The sequence below is a fragment of the Anneissia japonica genome, unplaced genomic scaffold (assembly GCF_011630105.1).
Source record: "Anneissia japonica isolate Jap-2015-1 unplaced genomic scaffold, ASM1163010v1 scaffold287628_len271844_cov180, whole genome shotgun sequence".
NCBI classification, from domain to species: Eukaryota; Metazoa; Echinodermata; class Crinoidea; order Comatulida; family Comatulidae; genus Anneissia; species Anneissia japonica.
The window spans coordinates 152,088-169,924 of NW_022698634.1; the positions used below are offsets into that span (position 1 = coordinate 152,088).

The 17,837-nt window shown below is 33.3% G+C and overlaps 1 protein-coding gene across 5 annotated transcripts in view; it reads left to right on the plus strand.

The window, feature by feature from the left end:
• The window catches only part of LOC117102705 (D-galactonate transporter-like), a 20,458-nt gene extending 7,931 nt beyond the window's left edge, over positions 1–12,527 (plus strand). Inside the window, exons 3-8 of one of the 5 annotated variants that reach the window (XM_033243093.1) lie at positions 3,503–3,694; positions 6,315–6,455; positions 6,777–6,831; positions 7,341–7,529; positions 8,162–8,458; positions 9,293–12,527. In XM_033243093.1, the coding sequence (XP_033098984.1) occupies positions 3,528–3,694; positions 6,315–6,455; positions 6,777–6,831; positions 7,341–7,529; positions 8,162–8,458; positions 9,293–9,658 (1,215 nt within the window). In that variant the 5' untranslated portion in view covers positions 3,503–3,527 and the 3' untranslated portion in view covers positions 9,659–12,527. Of the gene's footprint in view, positions 1–3,488; positions 3,695–3,959; positions 6,456–6,776; positions 6,832–7,340; positions 7,530–8,161; positions 8,459–9,292 lie in introns of those variants that run through there. The other 4 variants (XM_033243091.1, XM_033243092.1, XM_033243094.1 and 1 more) reach the window with 4 other exon arrangements.
• The last annotated feature ends 5,310 nt before the right edge of the window (positions 12,528–17,837 follow it).

The window sequence follows — 17,837 nt, forward strand, 5'->3', positions numbered from 1 at the left end:
GGGCTCTGTTTATCTAGCTGTCTCTTATACACGTCTAGATGTGTATAATCGCACTACCTTTACCCCTAACTCCACCTCACCCCTAAAACCACCTCACCCCCAACACCACCACCCCTAACTAAGTCAAAACTAAGGCAATAATTGAGAGTCATGGATTTGACTTGTGTAAACTAGTAATTCAGTGTAGAATATTTAGACCTACACGTACAGTACTTAACTATACGACAACAAACAATAAGCACTGACTTACCGTTTCAGTTGTAAATCCTTGCTCAGTAGTGGTATCTCTGAAGTCCTTCCATCAGCTCAATCCTCCCAGGACCTTCATGAGGACGGTAATGTCATTATTAGTTCACTGAGTCAGTCACGTGATTGTGCAGTCACTTGCCAGCAGCTGGCACTACATACTATTGTGTGATTATCTGTGGTATATATTACTGTATTTGTTTGCTTGTACAGTAAAGTGTGTAATTTACCTTACTTTTCTTAATTTTTTTCATTATCCCTATTATTTACAGTTACAAATAGATGCTGCTCAGGTTCCTATTCAGCCATGACAACGAATAATTCAACAATAATCTATTTTTTTTAATCATGTCATTCTGTACTCAGAGTCACATGTTGGATTCTACCATGTTATGACTAGGTGATAATCCTAACACATTAGTCGTCATCCCATCTTCAGTCATAGCATTTGATTTATTGCAGTAGTGAAAAAAAAAAAAAAAAACCCAAACAATGAGATACTTTTCACACATTTGTTTTTAATATAATATTCACTACAGACTCTACTAGGACTGTGGTAGTATTAAACATGGTTAAGACCCTAATATAGGTAATTATTCAGCAAATCTTTGCCTAACATTATCTTAATTAAAATGATGAGCATGATGTGGGTATTGGAGTGAAATTAACAAATGGTGCTCTAATAAGAGATGAGAGACATGGTCGTTAAATTAAAGCAACCAATGTCACTACTTATTCGTTAGGTTTAAGATCCTAAAATGCAATGATGTAGATGTCATCAATGAGCAGTCTCTATGGAAAAATGAATGAAATCAAGAAAACCAGACAATAATACCAAAAAAGTACAAGACAGACAGTGTAAGGAGGACGATGGATGCCTTTTCTGTTTCTTAGCATCATTATTTTTACCAACATTTCTACCACACATATTACAAGATACTTCAGATTGTGTTTCAGTAAAGTTTAACATATCTAAAAATGTAGGTTCACAGTCATCTAGAAACTCATGTGCTTTAATATTAGCCCATCTGTTTTGCATTACAGTAGGTAGTAAGGACTGAACCTTTAACAAATTGGTAGTGCTATTTAAATCACTGGTATAACCCATCTGGGTTTAGAGTAACATTACACTTCTTCATATCACTTACGAGCAACTACAAGGCCTCTCCATCACCTACATTAATGTGTCTTCGTTTTACCATTACATCCAATAAAGCATTCAATATAATATGAGGCTGACCAAACTGTTTCTTTAGAATCTCTAAAGCTTTATCATAGCCTCCTACATCTATGAAAGGAAAACTCTCAATACAAATGTGGGCCTTGCCCTTACACAAGCTGAAGTAAATACTGTAATCTAATACTATCATTTGATATCTTAGAAGCGACGTTAATCTTAAAATTATTAATGAAAGTCCAGATAGTAACTGGTTTTACCATAAAATTCTAATATTTCAGCTTTCGGCAGTTCAATTCGTTTAAACCAGGAAAATTATAACTATCAGTGCTTACGGCACTTGTTACCTCATTAACCATTTTGTCAGATGGTTTCTCCTTAACAAAAAACTTCTGTGTGATGGTCTTTATCTTCCAGAACAAATCTTGGCAAGTGTGCATCCAAAGTTCCTCATTTTTGAATTGAGTCATCGTCAAGCAGTTCTCCCATTCTTTGGTGAGCAACCTCCACTTGATCGAACGCTTCCTCAAATTTTTTCATCAGCTTGGACACACTTGCGGCATCAACTTCCTCTTTCTTCATCGTATCATTCAGCAATAAGTAACGGGTTGTTAACGCTTTGTTGATGTGGCTTTGGTTCCGCAACTTTTTCAACTTTGTGTCTAAATCCTCTGTCATGATGAAGAACATGTCTTAGCTGCTTCAGTTTTCTCACTGTAGTTGACCTTACAATGCACTTTACGCAACAGAAAGTTTTGTGCTTGGGCGCTTAACTCGAATTGCCGCACCTCTTGGTAAAGTGCCTATTATCGACTGGTTTTGGGGTTGAGGGTGCCACAATCACCCGACGCAGACAATAAACAAACACCAGTAACCACTGAATAAGTATCAACAGGCAACTTTATTTCTCTCTATGTCCGGCAGGCTGTCTGACTGACTGTCTGGTGACTAAACATAAAGATTTTTAGTTACCATGAGATAATGACAATAAAAATAAGAATAAAAATCGTGAAAACAATACATTAATAAAATTCAAGAATAACTACATAGAAATGTAGTCTAATGAAGATACACAAGGAGTAACGACTACCAAACCATAATGAACACACTAGTTCATTTTAGGCATTTTAGTTAAGTATAAAAGAATATGATCACATGGAATATCCCAAAGATTACCAATTTTTTCCAGTAGTCATGACATCCCATTGTTACTATTAGAATAAGAATTTATAGCCATCAACAAGGTCTTTGTTAATTATATAATCCAGGATTATAATTTATGTTGAACATTAAAGATGGTCAGTGTAACGTACAGTTTAGATAATTTTAATTGTAAATCAACAACTGTAAACCCTTTAAGAAAGTTAAGCTTTATAATAAATGACTCCTTTATACGATGTACTGAATGCAATGATTCCTTGGAGCTCACTTGCATACCAACCAAACAGGGGGGGGGGGTGCTGCAGCCACTTCAAGACATGAGACACGCTACCTATTTTATTGAAAATTCTTATGGACTTGAACTACTGTACCATTTACCAAAATCGCACTGTGCTGTAAAAGACGACAGGAAAAAGGCCTCAATAAGTGCCAAAGAGGGCGCAATTATTACTGGTTCTCGATGGCAAAAAGGTAGACTTATCAAGGGGCTTACCGGCTTGCCACACAGCCTAGCTTGAAATTCCCGCTAACATCGTGTGGAAAATCGTGGCACTTTGACACAGGATAGGCCAGTGGCTTTAACAATTTCACCACGGTTATTTCCCACACTTGTGCTACAAAGTCCTCGAAAATATACCCTGTAAATGCGGCACCTCCCCATATAGAAATATTTAAGAGTGAGCTCCCTGGGGCAATGATTTTTTTATTAGAAATTTAGTCTGTAGTACTTTTGTCTACTGTGAACTTGAACTATGAATACAATGATAGTGTTTTTATTAGGTTTGGTTGCATTACCGATTTTATCTCCACGACAACCAACATCAAGAGCCAAAAAATTATGTTCTTTGGTAGGTTTTTTTTTCTTTAAGCAGTGACTAAAATTTTTGCAAGTGCTCCATTTCAATTTTGTCTTAATAGTCTTGTTGGTGAGGTAGTCAACAACATGGCTGTAGAAGGCGCAGGGCTAGAGGTTGATCCTCTAATCAATCCCGGTGAAGAAGTCCAGGAAGAGCTTCCTAAGGTAACAACGTTACAACGAGTAGGTGGCCCCTATGCAGTCTATGTTGTGGTAGTTGTGACTGTAGCTAACATATTCAATCAGCTCTGCAGGTAAGACAATGTTACCATTGTTTTCTATTCTATGAAAATAGAAATGTGCTTCTTTTATCCCTGTCATGAAACTCCACATTCTTGTCAGTCGATCTCAATCCTTTATACTTGTCACACTTACCAATACAACTTTGTTGTCCTATTGTAAATTATTTGGTTCAAAATGCAGTGCACATAAAATGAGTTTGCTTTTGAAACTTATGGCTCTGTTTATCTAGTATGTCTAACATTGTCATACCTGTCTCCAATCAATCATTTCTTTCAGTCTATTGCTGTCTGTTTCTACTGGTAGTACAATTCTTTCTGTTTGTAGTTTGTATAATTTGCTTTTACTGTGTACTTCTCTGCTCTTACTGTAAAACTATTTTTGGGTTTCTCTTTTAATTTTGAAACTTTACCAAAAATACATTTCTGATTTTCACGTACGTATTCATAACTTGGATTTTATTTACTGTATATTAATGGTGGTCTGTGTTACTCCCGCTCAGTTTTTGCAATGTTTTTGAAGCCCTGTCCAGACTATCAAATTTTGTTTGGAAAAAACCAGGGCATAATCATGAAGATATCACACCATGACCATATATAGGCACCTTCATGAATATATATGGGCATACACTGTTTTTTTGTCAAAGAAAATTTGATAGTTTGTATAGAGCTTGAGTTCTTTTCATCATAGTTTGTAAATAAGGTAATGTTTCTCTTCACCTTTCATTCACTCCTATATTTCTTGATTTAACACCGGTTTCTCACAGCTTAGTACTTTTTACTACTTACACTTTATAGACACATTTTTGGTTTGTGGTACACCCGCTCCGCTTCTAGATATCTTCCCTTCTGGCACTCACAAAATCATTTGCTTTGTTAAACCAAAATGCACAGTAGCAGTAGCAGTACCCATCCCATGCCTCCACAGTATGTAAAACATGGTGACAGGTACAGTACGGTATGACCCCCACCTGTAGTAGCACAATGGGGGACAGCAGGGCAAGCAATAAGAGAGTGTATAATATCTTTCTTTCGGGTAGGCTCTATGCTAAACACGTACACTATTCCTACTAGTACTACACATCTAGATGCACCTACTGGGTCTCTGTCTTGGGCCACTACAGTAGCCTTTATCCAAAAAGATTGATAAAAATATTTTTGGAAGCTATATCATCTATTGTAGACAACCAAAATCTAAAAGGCAATACCATCTGTACATTTGGCACAGACCCTCCACCCTATCACTCAACCTCACTGCAGCCCCTACCCCATTATCGGGACCCAACACCCAACAGCTTCACAGACTTGGTCCAGGGCACTCTACTGGGTATGGAACCCATAACCTCCATATTTTGGTATCTTGCATACATAACAACAGTAACAGTAATATGATAATGAAATAAACTAAAGCAACTGAATAAAAACCATTTCAACAAAATTCAACTTAAGATGCAGTGAAAATACATATTTAGTCTAAAATGTAATATCATAATTATAATATAAATACTGAAATTATTGATGTTTTCATCTACTGAAATTTGAAATTTTAGATACTGTATTGTGTCACTTATAATTTTATGAAATAATCACTCCATTATCATACCACAACAGTAGAGTACTGTAGTGGTCCTAAGCAAAACTGTCCAGATATCACCTTCGCTGGTATAGGCTCCCTTCAATAAATATCAATGTACAGTTTTTAAGAGACGTTGATATACATGATAGACTATTTCTGGTGATATCCAAAAAATTTTTTAGTTGAGAAGGAGTCTCCGATGTGGAACACAAATGAAATTTTTCAAAAGTACAATGCCAAGTATAGTTTTTGGGATATCGCATATTTTTTAGTATCAATGGGTCGCCTCATACTTGTCCATCACTACCACACATCACCCCTTTTTTTTATTTTCGCTATGAAACAAAGTGTTTTAGCAATGCATAGCATTTTTGTTTTTGTAATACTATGCTTTACTATTGGAGTCAGGTGACATTAAAAATACGAAAATCATCAGTGGGGTAGTTTTATAAAAGTAAAGCAATGAAATGCTTTCTGAAAAAAAAAATTAAAAATGAAAAAAATGAAATGAAAAAAAAAATTATGAAATGGAAATTACCAACATAAAATATGTAATCTCTGCATATTGTTTCTAAATATTATTTCATTCTTGATCAAGCCTTATTTTCTCGTAATTATACAACTTATTCTCGATAGAATGCTCTTGAAGATTTAACTAAACTTTATCCTGTATCTTCATTTTATCAGAAAAAATGCATCTACTGTAAACTAAAAATTAATTTAAAATTGATACTTTGTAAAAAAATTCACTTCATTTTTAAATTTGGCTGCCTGAAGGTTTGTGCTGATTTCAACCAATCAGAGCATGGCAAATGATCTTGAATTTGGAGACAAGATATGCAACGTGTCTAACATATCAGCTTTAAATGAATATCTCAGCAAACACAACATTAATGAAAGTGGTGCTGAATTCTGCAGTTGGAGTGATGGCAGCAGATGTAACAGCCTGAATTCTAGTGATTTGTGTAAATGGCATTATACAGGTACAGGGCTAGAATATCAACTGCTTGTCGGACCCCTGTTTATGGTTGTTTTAAGCTTTACGGGTGTCCCTGTAAGTTTAGTTTCAGAAGCTGGAAGCCTGAACCGCAAGAATATCCTGTCAAGTTGTGTTTTATTTTGGAGCGTTGCTACTGTGTTGACTGGGTGGGCTCAAGAATATTGGCAGGTTGCAATTGCTCGTATGTCGTTGGCATTATTGTAAGTATCCAAACATATGTATAAAAACATAAAAAATATTGAGAATCTGAATTTATTATTTATTAATATTTTTTTTAGTTGGTTTTCCAAGGTGCTTCTCTGTCATGGGAAACCAGCACAGTCTCCACCTTTTTTCTATTGCATTCAAAGAATCAATAATTTTACTATATAATCTATTAATTGTTCAGTACGAAATTACAATTACAGTATTATCAAAATCTTAACTCTCAATTTAAGCATTGAATTATTTCATTACTGAATTTGTTTGAGATTTTATTTCATTGCAAATGTTTTTAAACTGAAATTTTTTTTAACTTTCAGTGAAGCACCCTATCTAACATTTGCATCGTCTCTTCTCACTTGTTATTTCACAAAGGTAAACAAAGAACAGGAAAATAACAATACAGTATTTATTATTTGAGGCTTGCCCTAAACCAGCGTCCCTTCTCTGCTAAATACTACCTTTAAAAACTCTATTATTACTTTAGTTGGTACCATGGGAACAAATGCAACTTTGGGCCATTTAGAATGGTATTCAAATCAGTGATATTTGCAAATCTCTGCCAGAGCCTGTTGTGGTGATGGAGGTATTCACACAGATCCCCAGTCTCTCAAAAGTTACTGAGTCACCCAGAAATTTGCATCTCCCACAAATTCATGATGTTTTAATGTACTGTATTATCGATAGTCTCCACAGATTCAGTTGGTGATGGGTCTCACCAATCACAGTACATTATAATTAGATATGTTAAATAAGAAGTCTTATTTTAATAACCTCTTGGCTTCTCCCAACTTTGGACCCCTGAATAAGAATTATAGAAAATTTTACTTTAATTGTATTTTAAAGTTTATTATCAAAAAATGATGGATTTGTTTTGAATATAGAAGCATCGCAGTATTGTACTTGCTTCCTTAACAGCAGCTATTTTCATTGGATACGCTTCAGCATTTTTGTTGACAATCCTGGATGATGCCTTGGGTTGGAGGTGGACGTTCTGGATTAGTGGTTCTCCAGGTTTGGCCATCAGTATATTGATGTTCACTACAGTTAAAGAGCGGAAACCTGAACAGCCGGTACACATTTATTTTTGCTCATTTTGAAGTAACATAAAAATTAGTGTATTTTATAAAAATGTTTACCCATAATTTTTCATAAAAATATGAAACACTTCCAATTAATGGAACTGTTTTATTATTTTTGTTTTTGTTATTCAGTATAAAAAACAGGGTACACTTTTTTTTCAATTCAATAATTACTATGCTCAAGTTAATAATTATTTGTATCTCACTGACATGAGCAAGTTAAGTTTTAAAATTATTTTTTGTCATTTTCAGGAGATAATACTTTTTTCAACCTGGATATCTTGATAAATTCTTGAGTTTCTTGGTAAGCACAGGAGTGCCACTACTATAGAAGTCTTCAGAATTATTAATATTATTATTTTTAAACCATATATATGCCTGATCTTTTTTGAAATGTGTAACAACACTCTGCTTTTAAGGAAAACATGGATATTATTGTATTGTTATTTAAGTTCAAGTTCATATAAATTAGTTCATCACTACATTTTGGTTATCTATATTGTGGCATAATTGCCCTTGAGGATTGTTCCTCACTTGTGTCACTGTGCTAATATTGATAATAATATTAATAGGCTTGTAAAGAATTATTGTGATTATTAACTCTGTGTCTTATGTTCAAATAGATTGGTAACATTCAAGAGAAAGTGAACTTTAAACAGACACTACGCGAGTTCAAATCCCCCGTACACATCCTATTGGTATTCGCCATGGTTCTGAGGAATGCCAGTGGGTTTGTGTTTACATACAACATCAACAACTACTTCAACCACTATTACCCTGATTACCCCACAGAGGTGTTCATGGCATGGGGTCCAGTGGTCAGCGGGTGCTTAGGGACTTTCCTTGGTGGGATCCTTGCAGACCGCTTGGCCAGACGCTGGGGAACCATTGGACGATTTATTGTAATTATATTAAGTTCTGTAAGTTGATTTGAATGCTACTTCATACTGTGTTTGACAGATTAATTTATTTTTAAAGCTCATTAATATTAATCAGGTAACAACATTTTATTGGTCAATTCCACTCAGTACTAGAATTCCTGATTTCAGTACCTTAACCTCCCACAAAGTGACCCTTAGTGGCAAAGAAAATTACTGTAAGAGCTAGTACATACGTTGAGTGCTTCTAGACTTTGTTATACAGCGCTATATAAATCTAACTACATGTAATCAGGTCTACTACTATATTAACACATTGACTGCCAAGCCACCACGATGAAACACAAACATACATTACTTCCGGGTTCTTCCTGAACCTCCAGCGAGTTTACTTACAATACAATAGCGCTATGTTTAGACAGGTGTGGACGTGAACTCGTGTCCTTTGGCGCTGTAACGAACAGTACGCATTTGCTAAGTGCCGTGCAAAATCAATCTACGCAGAAAAAAGACAAGGTCCACAAAGTACAATATACAATTTACTGTGTATACTAATCACAAAATTACTGCAGATGTACATCAAATCGTCTGTACTAGTGACTGTAAACACAAGAGTATTCAAATTAAAAACATTGTTGACAATATAAATGATTTAAAACAAAACAAACTTGTATCGAAAATTAATAATAATGCTTAAAAGATTATCATAAATTTATATGAAATATGTATAAATAACAAAAATACAGTAATCTGTATTTATCTATAATACATATCGTATACAAAACTGCAACATAGTGCACACAATAAAGTGCTATTGTTTTTTCAAATACACCAAATGTACTAGTATTATATTAAAATCTTCATCTTTCTCTTCAGTTTTTAGCTGCTCCTCTGTTTGTTGGTGCTCTGACAACCCCTCCACCAGGTGCATTCTATTGGTTGTTAATTGCTGGATGTGTTTCTGAACTTTGGATAGGTGTTGGTCTCTCAGTGGTGATTGACATTGCACCTGTGCAAATTCAAACCTCCTGTCTGGCCATCTATTTCTTCAGTTACAACATGATTGGCGGTAATTTTAACCTGATGGTGACGCCAATGAAGAATTCATTTGGATGGCGTTGGACCATGGTTGGACTGGTTGCTGGTTCACTCATCATTGCTGTCATCCTTTTTATCATAGTTGCATGTTTGTTGAAATTGAAATCGTCAAGAAACATGTCAGATGAAGACAAGTCTTCTTGATGTTTAGCTTTTATCAAACAGTTGTGTACATAATGAATATTTTATAATTTTATTAGTGTTGTACCATGTCATATTTTTTTGTAAAGCCCTATGATAACATTTGCATTCTGTTGTATGCCCGTATATGTGCCTATAGGGTCATGGTGTGATGTCATCAAGACCGTATTTAAGCATACCACATGTTTTTGGTAAGAACAATTTTACACTGTGTGTAATTGTAATGTTATATAGACAGAAAAATTAATATTCCTCTATGCCAAAATTCAAGGCAATTTGGAAGTACATTGATTGTCCATGTGTAAAGAGATAGCTAGGCAGAGATTATTTACAAAGGAGATGGGCTTTGCCCCATGAGAGTGCACGCACAGATGCATGCGAAACAGTTTTAGAGGCCTCATGATCCTTTACTTTATATTGACATATGCTAATCTGATATGGGGATGCTAGCTCATATATGTTATTACTTCGCCATGCAAACCTTCAAACAATACTTTGAGACTTTCTCAATTACAACAGTTCTTTTCAGAACTACCTACGTGGTGTACCGCAAGCTTCAACATATAGCTCAAATTTACTAACTTGAATCCTGTGAAAAAAAATTATTAATAAGAATGGTTTATGATTTAAAGAACCATTTTACATATTATTTTACAGTACTATTAAAAATTCAGTCGGAGTTGGAAGAGGAAAAATGGGCATGTTTATTGTATTTAAATACAATACTGTACTGTGAAAGTAATATAAAAAGTTTTTGATAAAAACTAGCAAGGATGCAATATGTATAATAACTGTTGGTATTAAATGTTCATATATCAATATTTTATATACCTTTTTAAAAATCAATTTTATTCGGTCATGTAAGATATTAGTATACAGTGCTCCCTGTATAAAAATATTCCATTTACTATATTTTGAAATACCTGTACCAACAATCATTCAGATACTTAAATAGATAATTAATTATTTAAGTCGTGCCGATAATTATGTATTACATTTTAACATTTCATAATCCCATACCATCATGGTATTTTCAAATATAAACAGTCATTTTTTATGTGGACTTTTTAACGAAAACAAATAAGCTAATAAGATTTTTATGTTTGCATTGTTGTGGAATTTAATGAATTGGTTTTAAATAGTAGACACTTACATCATTGCAATAATAACAATAGTACACTAATAATGGAACAAAAATATTTTATAATTTTATTAGTGTTGTACCATGTCATTTTTTTGTAAAGCCCTATGATAACATTTGCATTCTGTTGTATGCCCGTATATGTGCCTATAGGGTCATGGTGTGATGTCATCAAGACCGTATTTAGGCATACCACATGTTTTTAGTAAGAACAATTTTACACTGTATGTAATTTTAATGTTATATAGACAGAAAAATTAATATTCCTGTATGCCAAAATTCAAGGCAATGTGGAAGTACTGTACATTGATTGTCCATGTGTAAAGAGATAGCTAGGCAGAGATTATTTACAAAGAAGATGGGCTTTGCCCCATGAGAGTGCACGCACAGATGCATGCGAAACAGTTTTAGAGGCCTCATGATCCTTTACTTTATATTGACATATGCTAATCTGATATGGGGATGCTAGCTCATATATGTTATTACTTCGCCATGCAAACCTTCAAACAATACTTTGAGACTTTCTCAACTACAACAGTTATTTTCAGAACTACCTACGTGGTTTACCGCAAGCTTCAGCATATAGCTCAAATTTACTTGAACTTGAATCCTGTGAAAAAAATTACTAATAAGAGTGGTTTATGATTTAAAGAACTATTTTACATATTATTGTACAGTACTATTAAAAATTCAGTCGGAGTTGGAAGAGGAAAAAGGGGCATGTTTATTGTATTTAAATACAATACTGTACTGTGAAAGTAATATAAAAAGCTTTTGATAAAAACTAGCAAGGATGCAATATGTATAATAACTGTTGGTATTAAATGTTCATATATCAATATTTTATATACCTTTTTAAAAATCAATTTTATTCGGTAAAGTAAGATATTAGTATACAGTCTTCCCTGTATGAAAATAGTCCATTTACTATATCTTGAAATACCTGTACCAACAATCATTCAGATACTTTAATAGATAATTTATTATTTAAGTCATGCCGATAATTATGTATTACATTTAATATACATACCATCATGGTATTTTTAAATATAAACAATCATTTTTTATGTGGACTTTTTAATGAAAAGAAATAAGCTACTAAGATTTTTATGTTTGCATTGTTGTGGAATTTAATGAATTGGTTTTAAATAGTAGACACTTACTTCATTGCAATAATAACAATAGTACACTAATAATGGAACAAAAATGTGATTATTTATTTCTACAGTAACTTTAATTTATCATGCAACTACTTCAAATATTATTTTATATATTTTTTTAATTTTTTATTATCTTTCTTTTATTTTTATTAAGGAGAGCATGAATTAAGGCATTTGTGGTTCATTTGCCAATTTTGCTTACCCCTTTTTCATTTTCAATGATGCATACACTGATATTTGATTTGTTTAACTTAATTGACATAACTTAATTATTTTGACTGTATGTTATAATACGTAATGTTTATTTTCTTTAATTGTATGTTGAGTTGATTTTGAAATAAATGATTAAAATGAAATGAAATGAAACCCAGTCTTTGCTGCCTCATTTGAATAATTTTGGTATCCCTAAATCTATTAACTTTTATCAAATGAGAATTGTGTTCCTGATTTTTCATTTCATTCACTGTCATTAAGGATTGCTACCATTCTTTAAGTCATTCCAAACCATTTAATGAAAATTTCACGATGACTACTATTCATGGAAGAATTTAAGATGACTGTAATACAGCATTAAATACGGCTTTTTAACAAACTTACATTTTATACAAACTTCCAACAAATGTTCTTCACCTCTCCTTGTAAATCTATGCTTACCCTTCTAACCCCTTCTATTATTAAACTCCAAAAAATACCAACTAAAATTGTAGTCACCGTCAGAAAGTAAATGGGCCTTTGCTCCTGGACTATCATTATAACGTCATCACTTTTATTTGCACTGAATTTTCCTATTCTCTACTGATCACTATATCAATAATATAGTACCTCCAATTTTTTGCGTCTAGTGTTCAAAAAAGCTCAAAGCTGGGGTGATTTTACTACAGTCCATCGAGATAGAATATTTTGTTGCTAGGCCAAGCTATGAACGCACACAGCAAGCCTCACAAACAAATCTTGCGCTACAGAGTTTGTTAATGAAGCCTATAGACTGTTCTAGGCATGACCTAGAAAAAGGCATAATGGGTATGAGATAAAAGGGTGATTGACTTAAAAAATAAAAAATCTGAAAAAATAAGGCAACACTGAAATAATTCGTATTAATGTTTACAATACAATTTAATATAATTAAAAAATTGTTTATCAGGACGTTAGGCCTACCTAATAAACTTCATTAACCACAAGCAATATATTCATCTCCGTATCACCAAGTATCGTGAAGAACTGTTCAAAGAGAGTGTAAGTGCGTGTACTTGGTACTAAAAAATCATTCTAATATGTGAAGTTAATGCACACGCAGTGATCACTGAGCAACCAGCACTTTGATGGATTTATAATATAGGGCCCTAGCAACTGCTTCACAACCAGTAGTTTGATTATAAAAGCCCATAGAAAAGGTGATTGATGCCACAACTAACTTATAAAGCAATTATAGTCGAAGTAATTTTGTATCCTATAGGAAATAGAAGCCTAAGGAACCATTATTTCCTTCAAAATTTGCCTTCAACTCTGCGGGCTTCATGCAATTTTTTCAGGAAATAATTGCTCCTTTGCTTTCTATTTCCTATATTGTACTCAAACCTGACAATAATAAAAATTGCCAATGATAACAGACAACAATTAAACACAAAGTTAAAATTGTTGATATTATTTTATTTCTTCTACTATAAATACACTGTTACAACTGTGGTATTAATACTTCTTAACAATGTACATTATCATTATCTACTGCAAATAACACCCATAAGAATGCATATTTTTTGACATGAATTTCTTCAACACATTGCATAATTACTGTATGTTGTACAGATTTGCACTTCTCTATTTTTTTTAAAAGTCAGCAACCTTGCATGCCTGTTATTTTACAAACAAAATCAATTACTGTATCTTACAGTATATTATCGTAGAAAAATCTGGAAATAACACAATATTGCACAACAATTTGTTTTGCTTTCATAGCTATCATACAGAACCTTCGTTCATTAATGTTGGGAATTTTTTTAGTGTTTCAGCTAAAGAATTATACTAAAAAATCCTTGCTCAAACAACTACTTCAAATACAGTATTATGCTACCATTTCGTGTTTAGGAAATTGATCAGAATTTGCAAAAAACAGAAAATTCATAAGTTCATTGCTAGTTAATTTACATATAAAAACACATGAACAGTATAACCCTACACTTTCTATTAAGAAGATAATTTTATACTGAAATATGTTGAAATACTGGTAATAATAACTATGCTTTTACTTTTATCTTTTCATTTCTTTTACAAATACCGATACTGAAGCCATACTCATCTTGCCTTTAAAATTGACAAATTTGCAAAATTCTATTGAAATGCTGCAGAAGATTTACAAATAATCTACTTGTATTCTTTATTAGCAAGAAAATGACACAATATATCTTAAAATATACTATATACATATTCAAGGTTTATTTATTCGAACATCAAAATTGTAAAAGGCTAGGCCAATGGCTGAATCGATGCAATTGTACAAAACATCAGAAGTTAAAAAGAACAGTCAATAAAATGCATATATTTGTAAAATAAAACAAATTAATACACAATTCCACAAAGCTAAAACTCAACAATCAATATGGATAAATGTAACAGCTCAAACTCATGTATGGATCCCGTCAATGTAATTTTCTATAGTTCTTAGAGTGTCTATTGTTGGCAGAGGTGCAGTGAGGGTGGGTGTTGGGCCATGTAAGCATTTGACAGATTCCACATCCGTGATCTGTTTGCCAAATTTGTACATTTAGTAGTGGTTACAAGTTTATTTTTTCAGTAGGAGGTTGCAGTGATTATCTGAAGATTTTGTTTTTGAAGCTTCGAAGCAGATGTTTTTTCCCTATTGGCAACATTGTCACAGCATGGATACCTCCATGGTCACAGCAAGAGATGGGCAGTGCTCTACAGAACTATGTGGGTAAAAGTACAGTATAGACTTTTCTCTATTATAGAGAACAGTACAGGTTTAGAGGTCACATTAAAAATAATTTTCATTTGAGTATCAACATGAATTGTAAAATTGTTCAAGGATAGGATACAAAAAAAAACAAGATAATCACAGTATAGACAGATATAAGAGGGGGACATATCAACACCAAAAGACATGAGAAGAAGGCATGCACCCACTCAAAATGCCAGGCATGAGCGATTCCACTTGTCCCACGCCCGGGACAACCATTTTAAAATTGCCTTGATGCCTTATAGAAAACCCAATTAAAAGAAATTCTCAGGGAGGTGACCGAGCGTCATCCAGGCCTAATACTGAACGTATTGAGTCAATACCAAGAGGCAAACACCATCATTCACCCTCTTAACAGGCTCAGGAATGGTTTGTTTGCAACAAGTGCAGTGCGATGCCGACAGGAGACCAAAAAATCTTAGAAATTGTCCCCTATCATTAAAATTATACTTGTCAACAGTCAAACAGATCATGAATTCTACTGTGAATTTATGTTATTTTGTATCAGTATACACATTTATATGAACATTACAATTTAAATTTTAGGAAGAGATGTGGAAGGAACCAACCAAAAGGTGTACTGCAAATATTTTCAAGCTTAACGCAAACTTTTGTTTTTCATTGAATTTCGACACCCTATCCAAGATGACAGTTCAGCAATATGGCCATTGAGGAAGAGACAAATTCCAACTTGTTTTTGGGATACAATTTTAGAAGATACTCCAAGCTCTAGTGCTCAGGAATGGTCTGAAAATTCTCAGTCTGAAGACAACCTGGAGTACAGTACATGTTGCCAACTCTAATGAATTTTCATCAGACAAATTGGAATATAGGCCACGCCTGAACCATAGGCCAAACAGCGTAAATATGTCCTTGGACATACAGGAACAGTGGGTTCCCCTGACACTGAAGCGGATATACTTGGCATTTCTACAATTACTTATCTTGCAGGTACAGTAATCGTTAGACAAACAATATACTACATCTAATAATGCGGTATGATATGGTGTCATTGTGTCGGTATGGAGCATGTTCTCGTACCGATCACTGGCTCATTATTTTTCAGAAGGCAATACTGTAGTGTTTACAGTCAATTTGAAAATATACTTTATTGACCACATGACAATCACTGGAAATTCCTGAATGAACAAATTTGAATTATTAAGCAAAAAACAAAAACAAAAACAATAGTAATAATAAATTAATGATTTCAACAATAATAATTAAAGTATAAATTTAGATATAGCTCTTCTACAGTACTTGTACCAAAAAGAAATGATCCAATGCCCTTTCTACAGTTAGTCACAGACAATAGTAATGGATCCTAATCCATTTTTTTAAGATTGCTGTATAGATTAAGCAGTTATGTAAATTGAAATCACCATAGCTTACTATATGTAAATCATTTAAGCCCGGCTCTACAGCATTTAGTTATTCAGCATTCAAACCACAAGATATAAGATTACAGTATTTTATTCTAATCTGCATATTTTCCATGCATTTTCCCAATAAATTTAATTAATATCACTTGGCAATAGAAATTGTTAAATGGCTAATTGTTATTTCCTCCTTTGTCCACAGACCACCTACAATGGTGGCTGCTGCTGCTCCTATTACTCCGGATAACACCTGTAGCTTCTTCAATATCTGCAGGACCCGCACATGGAAGGGTGCTGTCCAGGGTTTGAAGCAGAAATCCTTCAATCCAGGCAATCGGATTTCAGTCAGGTTTACTGATTCAATTGGCCAGGCGGAAGGTGCTGTAGATATAGGGGGTCCCTGAGGAGAATTTTTTTCCCTTGGGGCTTAATCTCAAGAAGAAGCCCACCTCGAATTGATATTTATTGAGTGTAAATATACTGTCTGTATATATGAATAAAAAAAAAATGAGATTAAAAACTTGATATTTTTTTTTTGTATATTTTTTCCCTGCTTTAGTAAAGAAAAACTTTCATGTCTATCTTTACAACGCGTAACACTAAAAATCAAATATCTTGAGAAAGGCTGCTTGGATTGACATGCAATTTGGAATAGTTGTTTGTTGCATTTATCTGCAGGGTCCTATAAAGGCTTCTTGTAAGATAAGATAAGATGAGGTTTATTGGTTCTCTCTTTTATAACAGAGGAACACTCTCGCACAGGAGAGGTTTGACCCCTACAACAGTTACAAAACAACAACTGACAATATATAAAAATTAATTATTGCAAAGATAAATGAGTAAAGAAAAAATACTGGACAAGCAAAAGAAATGTTACTCTCATTATTCTGTAATAATTAAGGAATAACTTAATGTACAAAAAAAGAAATTGAGAAAGAAAAGAAAAAAAAATAGAGAATTCAATTACAGAATATAAAGTAAATAAATAAATAAAAATGACAAAAAATATAAGTTTATAAGTACAGTAAATAACATAAAAATTAAATATTGGTGGTAATATTTTTCATTAGTTCAGTTCTTTCAGTCATTGCTTTTGTTAAATATGTTTTACAATGGTTATCAAATATGTTACAAATTTCAATATTCTGGTCTGCATCAAAAATATTATCTAAAAGTAAGTGGTGCTTAAATTCACATGAACCTTCTAAGAAAATGTCCCAAAAGTACCTATTAATTTTACACAAGTCAGTTTTCAAATTTTCAAAACATGCAGAAACCTAAATAGGTTTTTTTCTGATTTAAAATACTGTAGTAGTACTAGTATAAGGATAAATACATTTAAAAGTTCTCAAGCAGGTACTTCTAGCATCTGCAACATGTCCAAGGCTTTGTACAGTAAATTCATAATCTTATGCAATCATGCACAATGTGCTACCATCAACCCATAGATTACATTTCTATCCTTTCCATGTAAAGTACAGTACATTTCTCCTGAGTGTAGAGAGGCTTTAGACATTTTTCATTTTATAAT